Source organism: Panthera leo, chromosome C1 (assembly GCF_018350215.1).
Source record: "Panthera leo isolate Ple1 chromosome C1, P.leo_Ple1_pat1.1, whole genome shotgun sequence".
NCBI classification, from domain to species: Eukaryota; Metazoa; Chordata; class Mammalia; order Carnivora; family Felidae; genus Panthera; species Panthera leo.
Window position 1 is genome coordinate 23,793,033 of NC_056686.1, and position 15,291 is coordinate 23,808,323.

Below are 15,291 nucleotides of genomic sequence, written 5' to 3' on the forward strand. Positions count from 1 at the left end.
CTGCAGGCCTGGGACACCTGCCTCAGGGCCTCCTTCCTGGTCTCTGCCTTGAGACTCGGGGCCTGTGGAGCCAGGGAAGCCACCAGTGTGGCAAAGATGGGCTGGACTGAGCTGGGCTGGTCACTCACCGGAAGGCCGGGCAAACCGAAGCCAGGGAGGCCCATGTCTCCTTTGGCCCCTGTAGGGGGCCCAAGATGCTGGGCCCCTACCGCTAAGCTGCAGGACAAGCAGGAGTCCCCCTGGGGAAGGAAGTGAAAGAATTGGAAAGGTTCTCAGGAGTCAGAGGGGGGCAGCCAGGGGACCAGTGTTCCTTTACCTTCTCTCCTTTGGGACCTTGGATGCCAGGGTCTCCCTGCAGGGGAAAAAAGGTTTATTGGCTGAGACTGGGCACGTCGGGGCACCCCAAACTTCCTAGCCATATGCGAGGACAGCAATGGTACATACCACAAACCCTTCAAATACCCAGGGGTCCTATGGGGTTCAAGATTAGCACCCAGAGCCGGGGCTCATCAACCCATGTAATAGATGGAGGAAATCAGGCCAGGCTAAGCTACCTCACTGGAAAGTTCCTGTACCTACCCTATCACCTTTCCATCCAGCAGATCTCAGGCCCTCCTGAAAGAAAGTGTGAGGGAGTGGGGTGGGGAGTCAAGGCCAGGACCCAAACCCCCCCCAGCCCACTCCCTTCCTCCACCCCCAACCAATCCCCAATCGCCAGGAGGAGGGCCAGCCTCACTCACTATAAGGGTGGGCTCCACCCCAGCTTGCCCAAAGGGCATCTTAGAGCCTCCTCAAGAACCCTAGGAGGTAGCTGTGGAGACGTGGGTGACCTTCTAGCCCAGCCCTAAACTCTATGGTTCAGCCCCCCTCCCCTCAAGCTAAGAGCAGGGACCCTCTGCCCACAATCTCTCTATGGCCAAGAGATGTACCCAGTCCCTCTGCCAAGTACCCAACTCCTCTTCATAACCACGCCTGCAGGTTTTTGTGGTGCCCCTCAATGGTGCCCCCCCTTGGGCGCTCACCTTGGCTGGTGTAGGATCACCTGGTTCCCCCTTGGGCCCTGGTTTTCCAGGGAGCCCTACGAAACTCTGGAACCCTTCAGGCAGCGTTGGGCACACCTCACAGGGGTCACCCTAACAGAAGGGAGAGACCGTGAGCAGACAAGTTGAGGACGAGACCCCGAGGAAGACAAGGAGCCCTAGACATTGGATGTGCCGGCACCCTACCCCCAACATCAAGGTGGACAGTGGGATCACTGGAGGGGCCTTCTGTTCAACTGACTCATTCACTCCACTTACGGTTCCTGGACATCACAAAACGATATCCTCACAATAAGCCACGAGAAGCCACTGTGTCCCATTTACAGATGTGGAAACTTAGGCGCAGAGGAGCTAATTGACTTGCCACATTCATAAACCATGTGAGCGGCCGAGGCAGGATTCAAACCCTGCTGTCTAACTCCCAAGCCAGGCTCTTGATTTAGTAATTATGCACACACCATAGGAACAAAGATGGGGTCTGCTAGAGAAGGTCCAGTACCCCTGATGCTCAGAGTGTCGCCTTCAGAGAGGAGATCCCTCTCCCACCATACCCTGGTGCAACCCGGCCTGGGACTCACCTTCTCTCCCTTCAGCCCTGGCACCCCTGGCTTCCCCTGTTGGAGAAGAAGCAGTGAACATCAGTGCCGGGCAGAGGGACTGATAGGCCAAGAGAGGGCCCAAGGACCTAGCCCCCCTCTCTCTGGAGGCCTTTGTAGAGCAGCCCTGGGCATGGTGGGCAACAGCACCCCTTCCCCACCGGACTGGGCTTACTTACAGGTTTCCCACCGGGACCTTCCTTTCCTGGCACCCCCGCGCTGCCCTGCGGTCAGAAGAAGTATTAAGGGGGAGGCTCCTGGCCATGACCTCAGCCCATTCACCCCTCCCCCACTTAGTCCTTTCTCAGACTCCCTCTGTATACCCCTGTATACCCCTTCACTGGTACAGCAGGTCAAGAGGAATCTAGGTGACGCCAGAGGAACCATAGCAGACAAGACAGTCAGACATTTCCAGGGCACAAGATCCTAAAATAAGCCCGGGCCCTCTAGTTAAGGCCTCTCTGGTCATTACTAGACTTAGGCCTATCTGTCCCCATGTCTGGAACCCAGGCCAGGGCTCCCATGTCAGCAAGCACTGGGATGGGGACACTCCCCACCGAGGGGCCTGGCTGAGTTGAGCCAGCCTCAGCTGAACGCCTGGCTCCTGCCCTCCATGGATGCCTGCTGCCCCTGGACCGCTCTCCTCTCTCCTTCCATCATGCAGGGAGCTCCCCCAAGCACCCCTGACCCTGCCTGTGCTTACCTTGTCTCCCTTAGGGCCTGGCGGGCCACCCGGGTCCCCCTGAGGGCAGAAAGAGCATCAGCCAGAGGCTTCCTAGGGAGCCCCCACATCACAGTAAGACCAACTCTAGCCCCCTCCTTTCAACCAGGACCCCCAGACCGAGCCTTATCTCCCCAGCCCTGGCCAGGCAGCAGAAGGGTCTCCGAGGAAAGAATAGCAGAAGGGGCAGGAAGTACTCACCGGGGTCCCAGGAAGTCCTATCCCAGGGGCCCCAGGGAGGCCAGGGGGCCCAGGCTCTCCTGCCAGTCCCTCAGGCCCAACAAAGCCAGGGTCTCCCTGGCACAGACACAAGGCAGGTATGAGAGAGCCGCCGCCCCAGCCCCACCTCCCACTCTCCATCCCACAGATACCCACAACTCACCTTCTGCCCTTTGGGCCCCATGACGCAGATCTCCCCTGGCCGGCCCTGTGGGGTCGGGGAAGGTGGAAGAAAAGCCTGAGGCCCTGAGGCAGCAGCCCTGCTGAGAAGAGGCCACACCTACCTGCCCACCCTCAGTGTCCCTCTCCAAAGCCAGACTCCATCCCTGTGTCCCAAGGTCATCAGAGGTCAACCTCTGGGCATTAGAGATCAGGGGCTGTTAGGCTGGGAGCCAGGGCTCCTGGGTTCAGGTCCTTTTCTCCCCTCTTTGCTCTGCTTCCTGGGGCACAGCCTCCCCCTTTCTGGGGAGCAAGGCTAGCAGGCTGGGTTCTGATGGCAAAATCCAGCATTTCACTGAGAGACACGGGGTTGTGGTGAGGAAGGGTCCCCAGCATCGTACATCTCGGCCTGGCTTTCCCGGCGAGCCCTTAACGCCTCCGTCTCCCTTCTCGCCTTTCTGGCCCTAGGGAAGGAAAAGGCAAAGTGACTGGGGTTGAAAGAAGGGGCCAGAAGAACCAGAGCAGCTCTAGCTGGAGGAAGGACAGTTGCCTTCTAGGCCCCTGGTCTCTGCCTCCCCTGAGACGGAATGGCTTCAGTCACTACAGGAAAGTAGACGACAGAAAGAACTTTCGAACCAGCCAGGCCACTCTCGGGGAGTCTGTGGCATTGCCCTCTGGGTCTGGTGGGAACTTGGACAGGACAGGGTGACTGGGAGGGAGAGTGAGTAGTGCCAGCTCTGTGCCTTCCATAGGGATGGTGCCCTCCCTCCTCTGAGAAGATTCCAGACATCTCTTTCCTCAAGTCTACAAGGCCCACGCACCTCCCTGCCACCCACCCCTCCAAATCCACGCCTATTACCTTCTGGCCTGTAGAGCCCGGAAGTCCTGAGGGTCCCTGAGATAAGGCGGGGACACAAAAGAACAGGTGAGGGAAGGCGGGCGAAGCTGGGCCAGAACCCCACTGCCCTGCCCTATCCCTGGTCCCACACTCACCAAGGCTCCTGACTCTCCCTTCTCTCCCTTCGGGCCTTCTGCACACTGAGCAGGGAGATAAGGTGTTGAGAGGGTCCCAGGGTCACCCTGTGGCCTTCCCCGGGGGCTGACCCCATAGTGGTCTTGAAGTAGGCCTTGCCTCCAGGTCTTACCTGAAGCGGGGCATCCGGGGAGATCCGGACACAGTCACTGCCCTGTGGGTAGGGAACAAGGGATCAGGGGTGGGACCCTGTTCTGAGAAGGATGGGCTCAAGAATCCCGCAGTCCCAGCAGTCATTTTCTAAAGACCCCTAAAAACTAGACGTTTCCGCATACTAACTCCTAGAAAGACCCTACCCCTCAGTCCCCGTGTGGGCTGGGCTGCAGGGTTTTTTGGCTGAGCCGTTGGGACGGTTCACACGCCAGCCCAGCCTCAGGGCCCGGCTGGGGCACTTACCCGGGCTCCCTTCTCTCCCTTGGGGCCTGATGGGCCAGGAAGGCCTCGCTCACCTCTCCCTCCCTGTGGACAAGATCAAATCGGGGGCTGGGACCAGAGGGACCACACGGGAGACTTGAGGAAGCTCTCCCAGTCTGAATTCTCTACACATCGACCACACAAGGGTGTGTAAGTGAGCACACTACCCCCCAACCCCCAACCGTGCACGCAGCATATGGATTCCATATGCATTCGTCCATATGGCCCTCCCACCCCAAGAGGCTATATTTGGCAAATCTAGAGTCTCACACAGAGGGTACTCCCCCCACGCCCCTACTCAAGCACGCAAGCTCACACGCAGCCCGCCCGGGGCCACGTGGACGCATGTGCGTGGACACGCACACGTAGAGTGACAGAGCCGGTGATGGCGAGAGTCAGGCCCCCTCGGTTCAAGTCCTGCCCCCGCCACCTGCTGGCACGTGACTCAGGGCAAGTCGCAAGTCACCTCTCTGAGCCTTAGGGTCTTTAACGACAAAAAGGGATTCAGGGGGCCGTGGCAAGGACGGAACATGACACCACAGGCCAGGTGCTCAGCGCGGGGCCTGGCACTCACTGGGCCCTCACACGAAGGCGGCCCCCGGAAGTTGTGCGACATACTCTCTGGCTCGCACCAGCACGCTGTCGCACCTTCACGCGTGCATGGCCTGTCCCGTCGCTCACAAGCCGCACGGGGCTGTCGGGCCCACGGGCACACGGGCTCGCTCTCCCCATCACAGCGGGCCACGCACAGGAGAACATGTGTCCCGGGAAGCACGTCGCCAGACCCCCACACGATCACCCTGACACCCCCAGTCCTACACAGGGGCACAGCTGGGTCTCACTCAGTGTTTTCTGAAGCAAAATGACAGGACCTGTCCCCACTGGATGCTTGAGGAGGCAGGGAGGCAACGTGTGCCCAAGTGAGGCCCAAAGCCCGATGCCAGGAGGAGCCAGAAAAGGGGAGCTCATCACATCCTTACACACGTGCACAACCCCCTACTCTCTCCAACACACACACACACACACACTCACCTCCCACACACATAGGGTTGGGTAGCCCTAATATAAACACACAGCCACAGGGTCACATGCTGTGAGACAGGCTGGGACCGCCAAAGAGGGCAAGAGTGTCCTGTTCTCCATCTTGGACTCACCTTGGGTCCAGAAGGACCAGTTGTGACCTGGATGGGGGGTGGGGAGGCAAAGAGAACATTATACCGCAGCGATGGAAAGACCAAGGGCACAGAGAAGGCAAGCAATGAAGCGAGGGCCACACAGCATTGAGGCTGGACCAACAACAGCCTGAATTCCAGCCCCTGCTCTGCCTCCCAGGCCAAGCACCATGCCGACTTTATATCCCAAGGCTGTCAGACTTGCAGAGGGGTCTAACCTACCTTCTCTAAACTGCCTGACTTTGGCTAGCTCCACCCCCTAGTTGTTAGGATTGCACAGCTGCGCGGTTGCCATGGTAACTCCTGCATACCTGGGGACCATCAGCCTCACCAGATTTGGTGGGGGGCTAGATGGAAAGAAGGCCAGGCAGCAGAGGGGGTACTTCCTGATGTCCCCCGAGGTCAGGGGGCTTGGAGCCAAGGGCAGCCGGGATTATGCCATTCGTGGACCAACGTGGTACGTCAATTCAGGATGTCAGGCCGTGGGAAAGTAATGACTCACGCTACCCACAGAGGAAGCACAGTTGGGTACCAGCTGTGCTCTCACTGAGCCCCTCTCCCTTGTCTTTCTAGACCCCCAGAGGGAGGCTGGACCAGAGCCAGCTAGAGAGGGATAGGAGGGGTTCCGGAGTCAACATGTGTTTGGGCACCAGTGCTGGGCTGTGTCACCCTGAGTCAGCCTTCCCCTTCTCGAGGCCTCCAAGGTGATGTGGGAAGCCTTCAAGCAGAACGGCCCTGAGTCCTCGTGGGGGAACGGAAAGCTGGGATCATCAACCAAGGTCCTGATCCCACCAGTCACCACCCTGTCCCCAGTGCATTGCCCAGATCACAAGCCGTGAGGCTTCCTTCCGTGCAGCCCTTGGTGGGGCTGGGGTGGGCGTCAAGGCCAGCTCTGGGGGATGGGCAGGGAGGCGGTGTGATAAGAGCACAAAGACCCCCTTGTGCTTAACCAGGAAGCTACCAGGCCAACCTCTAACCCACTCCCAGCCCCCGCCCACCCCACCCTGCACACCCTCTATTCACTCACATTGCTCTCCCGGGTACCATGGACACAGGGTGGGCACTGCAAGGGAAGAATGGGCCAGGAGGTCAGTTCTGAGAGCTTGGGACCAGCCCTCACCACCCCATTCCCCTGCTTACACACAGCAAGCACACAGAACATCACGTGTGTCCTGTGTGAAGTCCAAGGGAGCAGGAAGATGGGAATCCTACCAAACAAGCCTCATCTCCCAACTCCCAGCAACCCAGAGCCATTTCTCACTGTAGCCCAGAGAGGAAGAGCAGTGCGATCTGGGTCACACCACGTGTGGGGGGCAGGGTGAGGCCCAGGATCTGGGGTCCCGTAGCCAAGGCCCGGACTCTTCCCGCGATGCATATGGCCACTTGCTGCCCACACAGCAGGAGTGTCCAGGACTAAGCCCACCCCCCACCCAAGGAGAGAGGCAGCAGGCGGACAGGGCCCAGCATTGAGCCCCGAAGGAATGCTGGGAGCTATGTAGTCCTCCCAAACCCCTACGCCCAGCCTCCAGTGCCCCAGCGCCTTGTCCAAAGGGTTCATGCTGGCACCTCCTCTTTGCCAGTCTAGATGGGAGGCTTACCTCATCGGCCGCTGTCTCCTGACGGGCCTGGGAAGAGGGAGGGCATGGTAATGGGCAGGAAGCAGAGGGTACGAAGCACTGCTTCCAACACTCCTACCCAAGAACTGCCAGGAGCGGGTGCCCTACACAGTGCCAGTTACTGTCTGTCTCGCCCCCAGTCATCCTTCCTTCCCAGAGCTGGCTCCTATATATCCTAAGCTCTGTCCAGGAGTGGGGGCAGGTGGAAAGAATGTGGGAGTAGAGTGGCTTAGTCAAGGGGTTTACAGAGGGCGCGGAGAGCAGACCGAGGACACCGTGAACTCCTCCCCCTATACCCACTGTCTCTACCTTTGTTCCCCTTTCTGCCTTCTGGCTGATGCTTCCTGTCAGCTGGGCATCCACCTGGGCAGAGAGAGCAAACAGGAACTGTTGAAGAGGGGGCAGCGCAGGGGCCCTTGCTGGAAAGGGGCACCCAGGTAGGGGCATGGGCCCCAGGTACCACCTCAGTGGGCACGTCCCAAGGCATCAAGAGCCTGCTCAGGCCCCTGGCACTCCCACAGGCCCCCCCCTCCTTTTCCCCCCACCCACGTGATGTCGGAGAAAACAAGACCATGAATCAATGGGATCCTGTGTTCCTGCAGCCAAAGGCTGGGCACGATGCCCAGCGGGCAGGGAGGCTGCCCAGCCTGGGGGTGGGGCTAAGGGAGGAACTGGGCTTCCCTGCCACCCTAAAGAACCTGAGAGTGGTAGGGCAGCTGGCCATGGTGCTGGGGTGTAGAACCAGCCTGGCAGTGGCTGGGGCTGGGCCCAGGACAGCGAGCAAGCCCCAAGGGAAGCAGTATGGCCGGGCCTCTGATCCCGGGTACCCCTGTCCTGGAGAAACTGCCTCTGGGTGCAAGCCTGGTCCTGACCTCACCAGGAGGGTCTGGGGTGGCATCAGTGAGGGGTTGGGTAGTGGCAGAGCTAGATGGATACATCCCTCAATGCCAAAAGGCAGGTAGGCTCAGGTTCACGCAGTGGGCTCTCTGCTTCCTTGAATCCTATAGGGGTAGTTCATAGATAGGCGGGACTTCCGGTGCCCTCCCTACCCTGGGAACAACTGACCCCAATTCTGGACCTCAGTCAGGTCAGGGGAGGAGAGTCCCACTTGTACCTACCTGTGGTAGGTGCCACAGGTACCTGTCCACCTACCTTGCTGTTTTGAGGCTCCTCCAGGCAGAAGCAGCGAGTGTAGACCTTGCCTTCGGTCTGTGGATTGATCTCAATGAGCTCATTGCTCTGGGTATCCCGGCGGGCCTTGGAGGTCTCTGGGGGACACTGTCCAGCACAGGGGAAGGGCTGGGGTCAGTACAGAAGTCAGATTGCCCCTCACCCTCTCATCCTAAGATTTCAACGCATCCCCTCCCTGGTTCCCCATCTGTAGCACACTAGCCCCTGGGAAGTGCCCCAAACCCTCCCAGCTGGGCTGGAGCTGGGCCACTCACCCCTCCGGGTAAAATCTCACAGCATCCCTCCTCCAGCACAAGCTCTGGGTCGCAGTAGATGTGTGCCTGCTGAAGGTCAAACTGCAGGGGACACACAAGTCAGTTTCACTTCATTTTACCAAATAGCTCAGTGTCCTGGCTGCCAGGGAGGCACAGAGATGGCTCCACCCCAGGATTAGCCCTCAGAGACCTTCCGGTCTCACCTGGGGAGACCATCAAGAATATGGCGGTCACCAAAAGCAAAATGGAACCACACACGCAGGAAAGAGGGAGAGGAAGAAGGAAAGTTCACTTTGGCCCAGAGGAACAAGGCGGAGGAGGTTCCATTTAAGCTGGGCCTTGAAGGACCAGTAGATATTCCGCAGATGGGTCTGCACGGAAAAGCATTCTGGGGGGAGGTGACAGCAAAGACAAAGATGTGGGGGTGGGAAAGTAATAGGTGAGATGTCCAGCTAGGAAGGAACTGACCAGAACAAACAGTATGGAGAGATGTAAAGGAAGATAATACCATAGACATTTCTAGGGACCAGATCATGAAGGGCCTTGCATGCGAGGTTAATATGTTTAGGCTGCATCTGGAGGGCAGTGGGGAACCACGAGAGGATTCTGAGCAAGGGACGGACCTGGTCAGATGCGGATTCCCGGGAGCTCACTCAGGCTCCCAGAAGGCGGGAGCAGAGGCCAGAGCCCGACCTCGCACTCACCGAAACGGGTTTCCCCTGCTCGGCATCCAAGCCCAGAAAGACATGGCCCACAGGCCGCATGGGTCGCCGGGGCCCCAGAGGCCGAGAGGAGGCTGAGGTGCAGTCCACATGCACGGAGGCCACGCGTCCAGCCACACTCAGCACCAGCTTGTGCCAGCGCAGGTCAAAGAGCTGGGGCACCGGGAAGATGCAGGACACAAAGTCACCATCTTGGCCGCGGGCCCGGAGCTCCAGGCTCCGCTCTTGGCTGTTGACTTCCAGGGAAATCTGTGTAGAATTGAACAAGGAAAGGACAGAGAATCAGAGCCCCAGAGCCCCCAGTATGGCAAAGTTCGGGGCCCTCAAGGTCATTTCACGGGAGGGGAAACTGAAGCCCAGAGAGAGAAGGAAGCTGGTGGGGGTCACAGAGCAGTTCGCCCTGAAAGAAAGGCATAGGTGTCGCTGGGGCAGGGCTAGCCTGGAGGGTGGGCGCCGGGATGGAGCAGAGAGGCCCCAGAATTCACAAGCTGGGTCAGAGGCTGGGCCGGACTGTCATGCTAGATGCCCCAAGATCCATGGGGGGGGGGGGGGGGGGGGGGCGGGGCGGGGGGTCCGGCTCACCTGTGGGTACCCGTCTCCATCGGTCACTTGAAATAAATACCACGTGTTCTGGCGGGTGTGTTTCTTCAGCAATAGTGTCAGCACCAGGGCAAACTCATCAGGGAGGCCCCGAGGGAATACTCGTCTGGGGGTAGAGCAGGGAGGGGACCCTGAGGCTCAGGTGAGAGGCCAGCTGCTGCCCACCCTGGGCCCTCAGGACCGCCGAACCTGTGTGGGACACGCACCGGCCCCCTCCTCCAAACCGACACAGCCATGGGCATGTCACTCTACCGACAGCTATTGGGTGCCTACTATGTGCCAGGTGGGTCTGGCTGCCGGGGATAACAGTGGTGAAAACACAGAGAAGGTGCCTGCCCTCGCGGAGCCTTCAAGTCTGATGACGGGGTGGGGAGAGGTAGGGCCCTAAACACAGACTCCCCAGGATGGCCATGTCACCATTTCATTACAGTTGTACTTAAGTTCTTCCAAAGAATCCAGGATGCCCTGGAATCCAGAATAACCGGGGCTGGCCTAGGAGAAGAGGTTTTGGAGAAAGCTAAAAAGCATGCAGCCCGACGAGAGCAGGAAGAAAGAAAGAGGGCCATTTTGGAAGATAAGGCTGGAGAGGGAAGGAGGGGCCAGACCTCCCTGAGACTTGTAGGAATTTGAACTTCACATGTGGGCACATGTAGGTGTGTGTGGGCACACACACACACACACACACACAGCTCTTGCCAGGTTCCCACACACATCCTGGAGTCCTCACAGTGCCCTTAGGGTACAGACCTGTCCCCCGACTGCTAGCCAGAAAGAGGGGAGGGACAGAGGAGAGGGTGGGCCTGCCAGGCATCTCCTCTGTGCCTATCTTGTAAGCCCCCGGGGGGTGGAGACCAGGTCGACCCCTGGCAAAGGGTGGGATAAAATGACCCACAGGGGCCTCTGGGTTCAGGCCCCCACGTCCAGAGTTGCTGGGGAGCATTGATTCCCAGTGGTCACACTGGGGCCTTTACCGCATGGGCTGGGTGAGGGGGGCTGCCCCCAGTCGCAGGATGAGGGGCCCCTTGGGGTTGCGGATCTTCTTGATGGCAGATGTTTTCATGAGGTTGAGTCGGCGGATGAGATTAAAGCCTTTGGGGGGAGACACCAGATGAAGAGCTCAGCTGGGCAGGTGAGGAAGGGGTAACAGCCACTCCAGGAAGACGTAGAGGAGGGACGGCTGAACGAGATGGGCACTCACCAGTCACGTTGGTCGATACATGGCTTCTGTGTTCTAACCTGAGTCCTTCCTGGTATGAAGGTGGGCACTGCTCACCTGGAAGACAGTTGGCAGTGGGGCACTCATCAAGCTCTGGCTGAGGTGGCTGTACAGCCAGGCCCTTGGGAAAGCTGGAGAGAAGCAAGTCCCCATTCTGGACCTTTAACCAGGCCCTGCCTCGGGGCTGTTTTTACCTCTTGCCTTCTGACCCTGGCTATCCCGGGAGCCAGGAGGACCCCCAGTATACAGATGGGAAGACCGAGGCCCAGAGATTGAGGCTGGGCTCAGGGCCACTGATTTCACAGCAGAGCAGGACGAGAACTCCCGGAACCCAAACCCCCGAGATTTCAGGAGGCAGGTCAGCAAGAGAAAGAGCAAAAGAAGCTCGGGGCAGCCCTAGAACTCAGACGGAATGGGGGCTGGATATATACATGTGCTCCCTCCTTGATACACCCTAGTCGGTGTGCGTGGAGGGGGGGTGCAGAGAAACACTTCGGGGGTAAAGAAAGCTCACATTATGCATGCCTGTGTTATATACAAGTACATTTGCATGTCTGCACACATGTGACTTGGGGATACCCGTGCCACCAGAGATGCCACGTGCAGCTGGTACACGTGTTCTCAGCAATGGCTGGGGTTTGCTTCCTACATCTAAAGCAGAAAGGCAGGCCAGACAGAAGACTTGAGTCAACAGAATGACTTTTCACCTAGAGAACTACCTTATGAAACAGTAAGAAGAGACTGAGGGCCTCAAGAGACCACAAGCTAAAGGGAACCACTAGGACCTTGGGGGTCCAGACGGGGTATGGTAAGTGGGTAGAGGCTCCTAGAGAAGGAGATAGCTTAATTAGGGTCTTCAGAACCCTGAAGGGACAGATGGGCAACGATGGGGCTGCCTCCTCTCCAGGCTGACTGAGCAAAATGTTAAGAAAGGTGCTATAACAGGAGTTAGAGGCGAGACTCCAAAAGGCCTTCCCATCAGTGCAGTTGCGGTAGCTGGGACAGGATAATGAGGACAACTCCTAGAAGCTGGGCACTGGACTCCCTGGCTGCCTAACTGGAGGAAGGAATCCTGGATCTCTAGGCCCAGTGACCCCACTGGAGTCTCCCTCCCCCAGGTCTGGCCAGAAAGACTATCACTGTCTTCAGCATCGGCAGCAGCAATGGGTGACTCACCCTTGGCCATGGGCCCAGATTCCTTACAGATGTTGAAACTCTCTGCCCCATCCCCCAGGCGACCCGGTAAGGGAGAGAGCAAGGCACTCGCGCATACATGCAGGAACACACATGTACGCACACAGCCCTGCAGGCAGTCACGTGCACCCTGGGGGCACACCCCTCTCACATCTGCACCTTGGTTTTTCTGCCGCCCTCAGCTAGATGAGGGTTCTAGGAGTTCTATTTCTGCTCAGCGAGGCAGCTAAGCTACGAAGCCCAGAGGGCACCCAGCAGGGCAGGGCAAGTTGCCCGGTCAACTTCCTCTGGCTTTGGGCCCTGGAAAGCTGCACCCTCTGTCCCATCCAGCGTCTGGGCCTCGAGGCGGGCTCTTTATCCAGGATCCGGGGCCAGCCGTGTGGAGGAGGAACACGTGGGCTGGAGGATGGATTCTCCTCCATGAAACGGACTGGAAGGGCTTGGGCCTCTCTCAAGATGCAGCTTCCTTCTGCAGGAACCTCACCGGCCCTGCCAACACTCTGTGCACACGGTGAGTTTACGTGCCGGGAGGAGAGTTGTTCTCTCGTACACGGAGACAGAGGGATATGTACAGATGCACAGAGAGACTCTGCGATGCTCAGAGATACACAAACATGCAGACAGAAACACACATACATACACTCTAGCCCACACTGCACAGGCTCACGGGTACAAACACCTCAGACCACCCTGAGCCCAGCCTGGGACGCTTATAAATGCCCACGTGATCGAGGCACGGGGTCACATATGTACACAGGGCTCCTGTATCTCAAGGAGCCAGTCATAGGCCTATGGCACCCTGAGCCTCCTGTGTCATCTCACCTGTATCTGCCCCATGGCTGCAGGCGGCCCAGAGACTGAGCAGCCACAAGCCAGAAACCCAAGGTGCCCACATCCTGATCCAGAGAGGTCGGCCACAGCTGCAGCACCTGAAAACCACAGAGACTGTGAACACGGATTCCTGAGTTCACGCAGCATCATACATAGGCGAGTAGCAGCCGGCCCATGGGGCCCAGGCCCTAGTACTGGGGTGGCAGGAGGTCTGGCCAGGCATCCGTCCCTCTCAGAGGCCCGACCACAGGCCTTGGGCTAGGATTTTCGCCAGGGTGATATTCAAAATATTTAACCACCGGTATGGCACGGACACCGACCAGCCAGAGCAGAATGCTGGCGGGAGCATTGAGACTGGGTCCAGGCGGTATCTGATGGCGCCAGTGGATAGTTGCTGCATGAAGGAGAAATCTAGAGGGTCCTAGAAGGCCAGGTGAGTTGGGATAGGGAGGGGCCTCGAGACAGAGACTATTTGCCAAGACACTCGGAAGTATTTCAAGATCTTAACCGCCTGTGCATTGTCTCGGTGTATACTAGCCTGGTACCTGGCTAGCTGCACCCAGCTCAGCCTGGCAGCCCTGCCAGGCACCCACAAGGTCAGAGGCCAAGTCTCCTGGCAGGTATCACAGAGTTGTGTGCGGGCCAAGGAAGCTTCCCCCCTGGGTACAGTGGGTGGGAGAGCAGGTCGCCGGGCTCAGGACCTTGTTGCCAACCTCCCCTGCTGATGGATGCTTGTCTTTTAGTTTTATTAAACCCTGATGGATGGGCCCAGATAAATCAATGCAGGCTCAGCGAGCGGCCAGGAGAGCCATACATCATCCGGCCTCCCCTGAGACGGGCAGCTCGCGCGGGCACACCCGGAGTCATTCGTGTGTCAGCATGACACATGCCGGCACACGGGCACGCACACACACACACACACACACACACACATCTGTGCCAGTGCATGCATGCATCCAAACCTACCTGCACACCGGCATCCTCCCTGAGACACATGTTCACGGATACACCCTGACATACGCACGTGCCCATAGCCAGCCTGTGACCGTCCCTCCGGTCGGCCCTCCTGCCGGGAAGTTCTTGTGCAAGTCTGACCTCGTTCCCCCCCCCCCCCCCCAGCTGTTACGGAATTCTATCACCCTTCCTGAATAGGGAGTGAGCACAGGAAGAACCCCTCACCTCAATACTTTTGGAGATAGGACCCCAGACCCCTTGTTCCTGGGGCAGAACTGTTTCTCCGCCCTACTCATCCTTCCTCCTAGTGGGGTGCACATCCCATCACTGAACCCTGTTCCGGCCTCCTAGTCTCGCCAGTCAGTGGAAGAGCTACCAACCGCGGGAGGCATGTGGACGCATGTGGAGGCGGGAATATCAGTGTGCCTGTGTCCCCTTCCGACTCCTCCTCTCTAGCCTCCACTCCCCTGGGCCCCAGCCACGGCAGGGGCTGCGGGGACAGGAGAGAAGCTTCCTGAGGATGTGATCCCATCCCAATACAGAGGCGCAGGTTTGGGGGCAGGGAGCGAGCAAGCGAATGCGGACCTGGGATGGAGTTTAGAGCTCCCCTACAGAGAAGGCAGGACTGAGGTCCAGAGAGGGGATGGCATTTGGCCCAGGTCACACAGCACGTTGGGGGCCGCCGAGTCCCCAGCCCCCCACCGGAGGCAGCCCACTCCACCCCCACTTACCGTGGCTGGGGATCCCCCACCTCACTGAGTAATGCAGGCAGCCCAGGGCAGCCAGCCAGGGGAAAAAGGGCCTGGGATCCTCAGGCCCGCTGCGAGGGTCCTCGGTCACTTCTGGCGGCGCGGGGCCCCAGCTTCCCAGGTCGCAAGCTCCTGGGGCTGAAGGCTGCCCCGCGAGCCAGCGCGCGCCTGTCTGCCGGGGACCGCCGGCCACTCCGGGTGGGGGAAGAGGGGCGGTTCCAGGGGGCTGGGGACTTGCCAGGGCCGCTAATGGAACACAGCTGGACCCGCCCGCCGCGCGGGAGGCGGGAGGGAGGCCGGGAGGGGGCTCCGGCGGTGGCAGAGGCGGCCGGCGGGACGCAGAGCCCCGCTCCCGGCCTGGCCCCGCGCCCAGGCCCGCCCCGCCCGCCTCCCCGCCAGGTGAGCGAGCGAGCCAGCGAGCGAGCGGGGCGGGGACCCTGCGTGCCCGGAGCTGCCCGGCGAGGGGGGCTCCGCAGCTGGCGGGGGCTGGCGGGTGGGCGGGGAGTCCGGCCCTTTAAGGGCCCGGCTGGACGTGAAGGTCCTCCCCGGTGCCACCCCCTTCGCCTCTCCTGGCCGGGCCTTCAGAAGGCTGGGGCGGGCGGGGGGGGGG

General features: G+C 59.5%; 1 protein-coding gene across 5 annotated transcripts in view; it reads right to left on the reverse strand.

Moving 5' to 3' along the window:
- Window positions 1-14,934, reverse strand: part of COL16A1 (collagen type XVI alpha 1 chain) — a 49,542-nt gene extending 34,608 nt beyond the window's left edge. For all 5 annotated transcript variants that reach the window (XM_042951426.1, XM_042951430.1, XM_042951429.1 and 2 more), the window contains exons 1-26: window positions 14,664-14,934; window positions 12,970-13,076; window positions 10,936-11,010; window positions 10,709-10,826; window positions 9,720-9,843; window positions 9,120-9,386; window positions 8,416-8,496; window positions 8,123-8,248; window positions 7,280-7,333; window positions 6,953-6,979; window positions 6,382-6,417; window positions 5,337-5,363; window positions 4,165-4,227; window positions 3,881-3,922; window positions 3,729-3,773; window positions 3,595-3,630; window positions 3,137-3,199; window positions 2,740-2,784; window positions 2,559-2,654; window positions 2,340-2,378; window positions 1,816-1,860; window positions 1,619-1,654; window positions 1,023-1,133; window positions 580-615; window positions 317-352; window positions 129-239 (exon numbers count right to left, since the gene is read on the reverse strand). In XM_042951426.1, coding sequence (XP_042807360.1) covers window positions 129-239; window positions 317-352; window positions 580-615; window positions 1,023-1,133; window positions 1,619-1,654; window positions 1,816-1,860; window positions 2,340-2,378; window positions 2,559-2,654; window positions 2,740-2,784; window positions 3,137-3,199; window positions 3,595-3,630; window positions 3,729-3,773; window positions 3,881-3,922; window positions 4,165-4,227; window positions 5,337-5,363; window positions 6,382-6,417; window positions 6,953-6,979; window positions 7,280-7,333; window positions 8,123-8,248; window positions 8,416-8,496; window positions 9,120-9,386; window positions 9,720-9,843; window positions 10,709-10,826; window positions 10,936-11,010; window positions 12,970-13,042 — 1,812 coding nt within the window. In that variant the 5' untranslated portion in view covers window positions 13,043-13,076; window positions 14,664-14,934. The remainder of the gene's footprint in view (window positions 1-128; window positions 240-316; window positions 353-579; window positions 616-1,022; window positions 1,134-1,618; window positions 1,655-1,815; window positions 1,861-2,339; window positions 2,379-2,558; window positions 2,655-2,739; window positions 2,785-3,136; window positions 3,200-3,594; window positions 3,631-3,728; window positions 3,774-3,880; window positions 3,923-4,164; window positions 4,228-5,336; window positions 5,364-6,381; window positions 6,418-6,952; window positions 6,980-7,279; window positions 7,334-8,122; window positions 8,249-8,415; window positions 8,497-9,119; window positions 9,387-9,719; window positions 9,844-10,708; window positions 10,827-10,935; window positions 11,011-12,969; window positions 13,077-14,663) is intronic.
- Window positions 14,935-15,291: the final 357 nt, after the last annotated feature.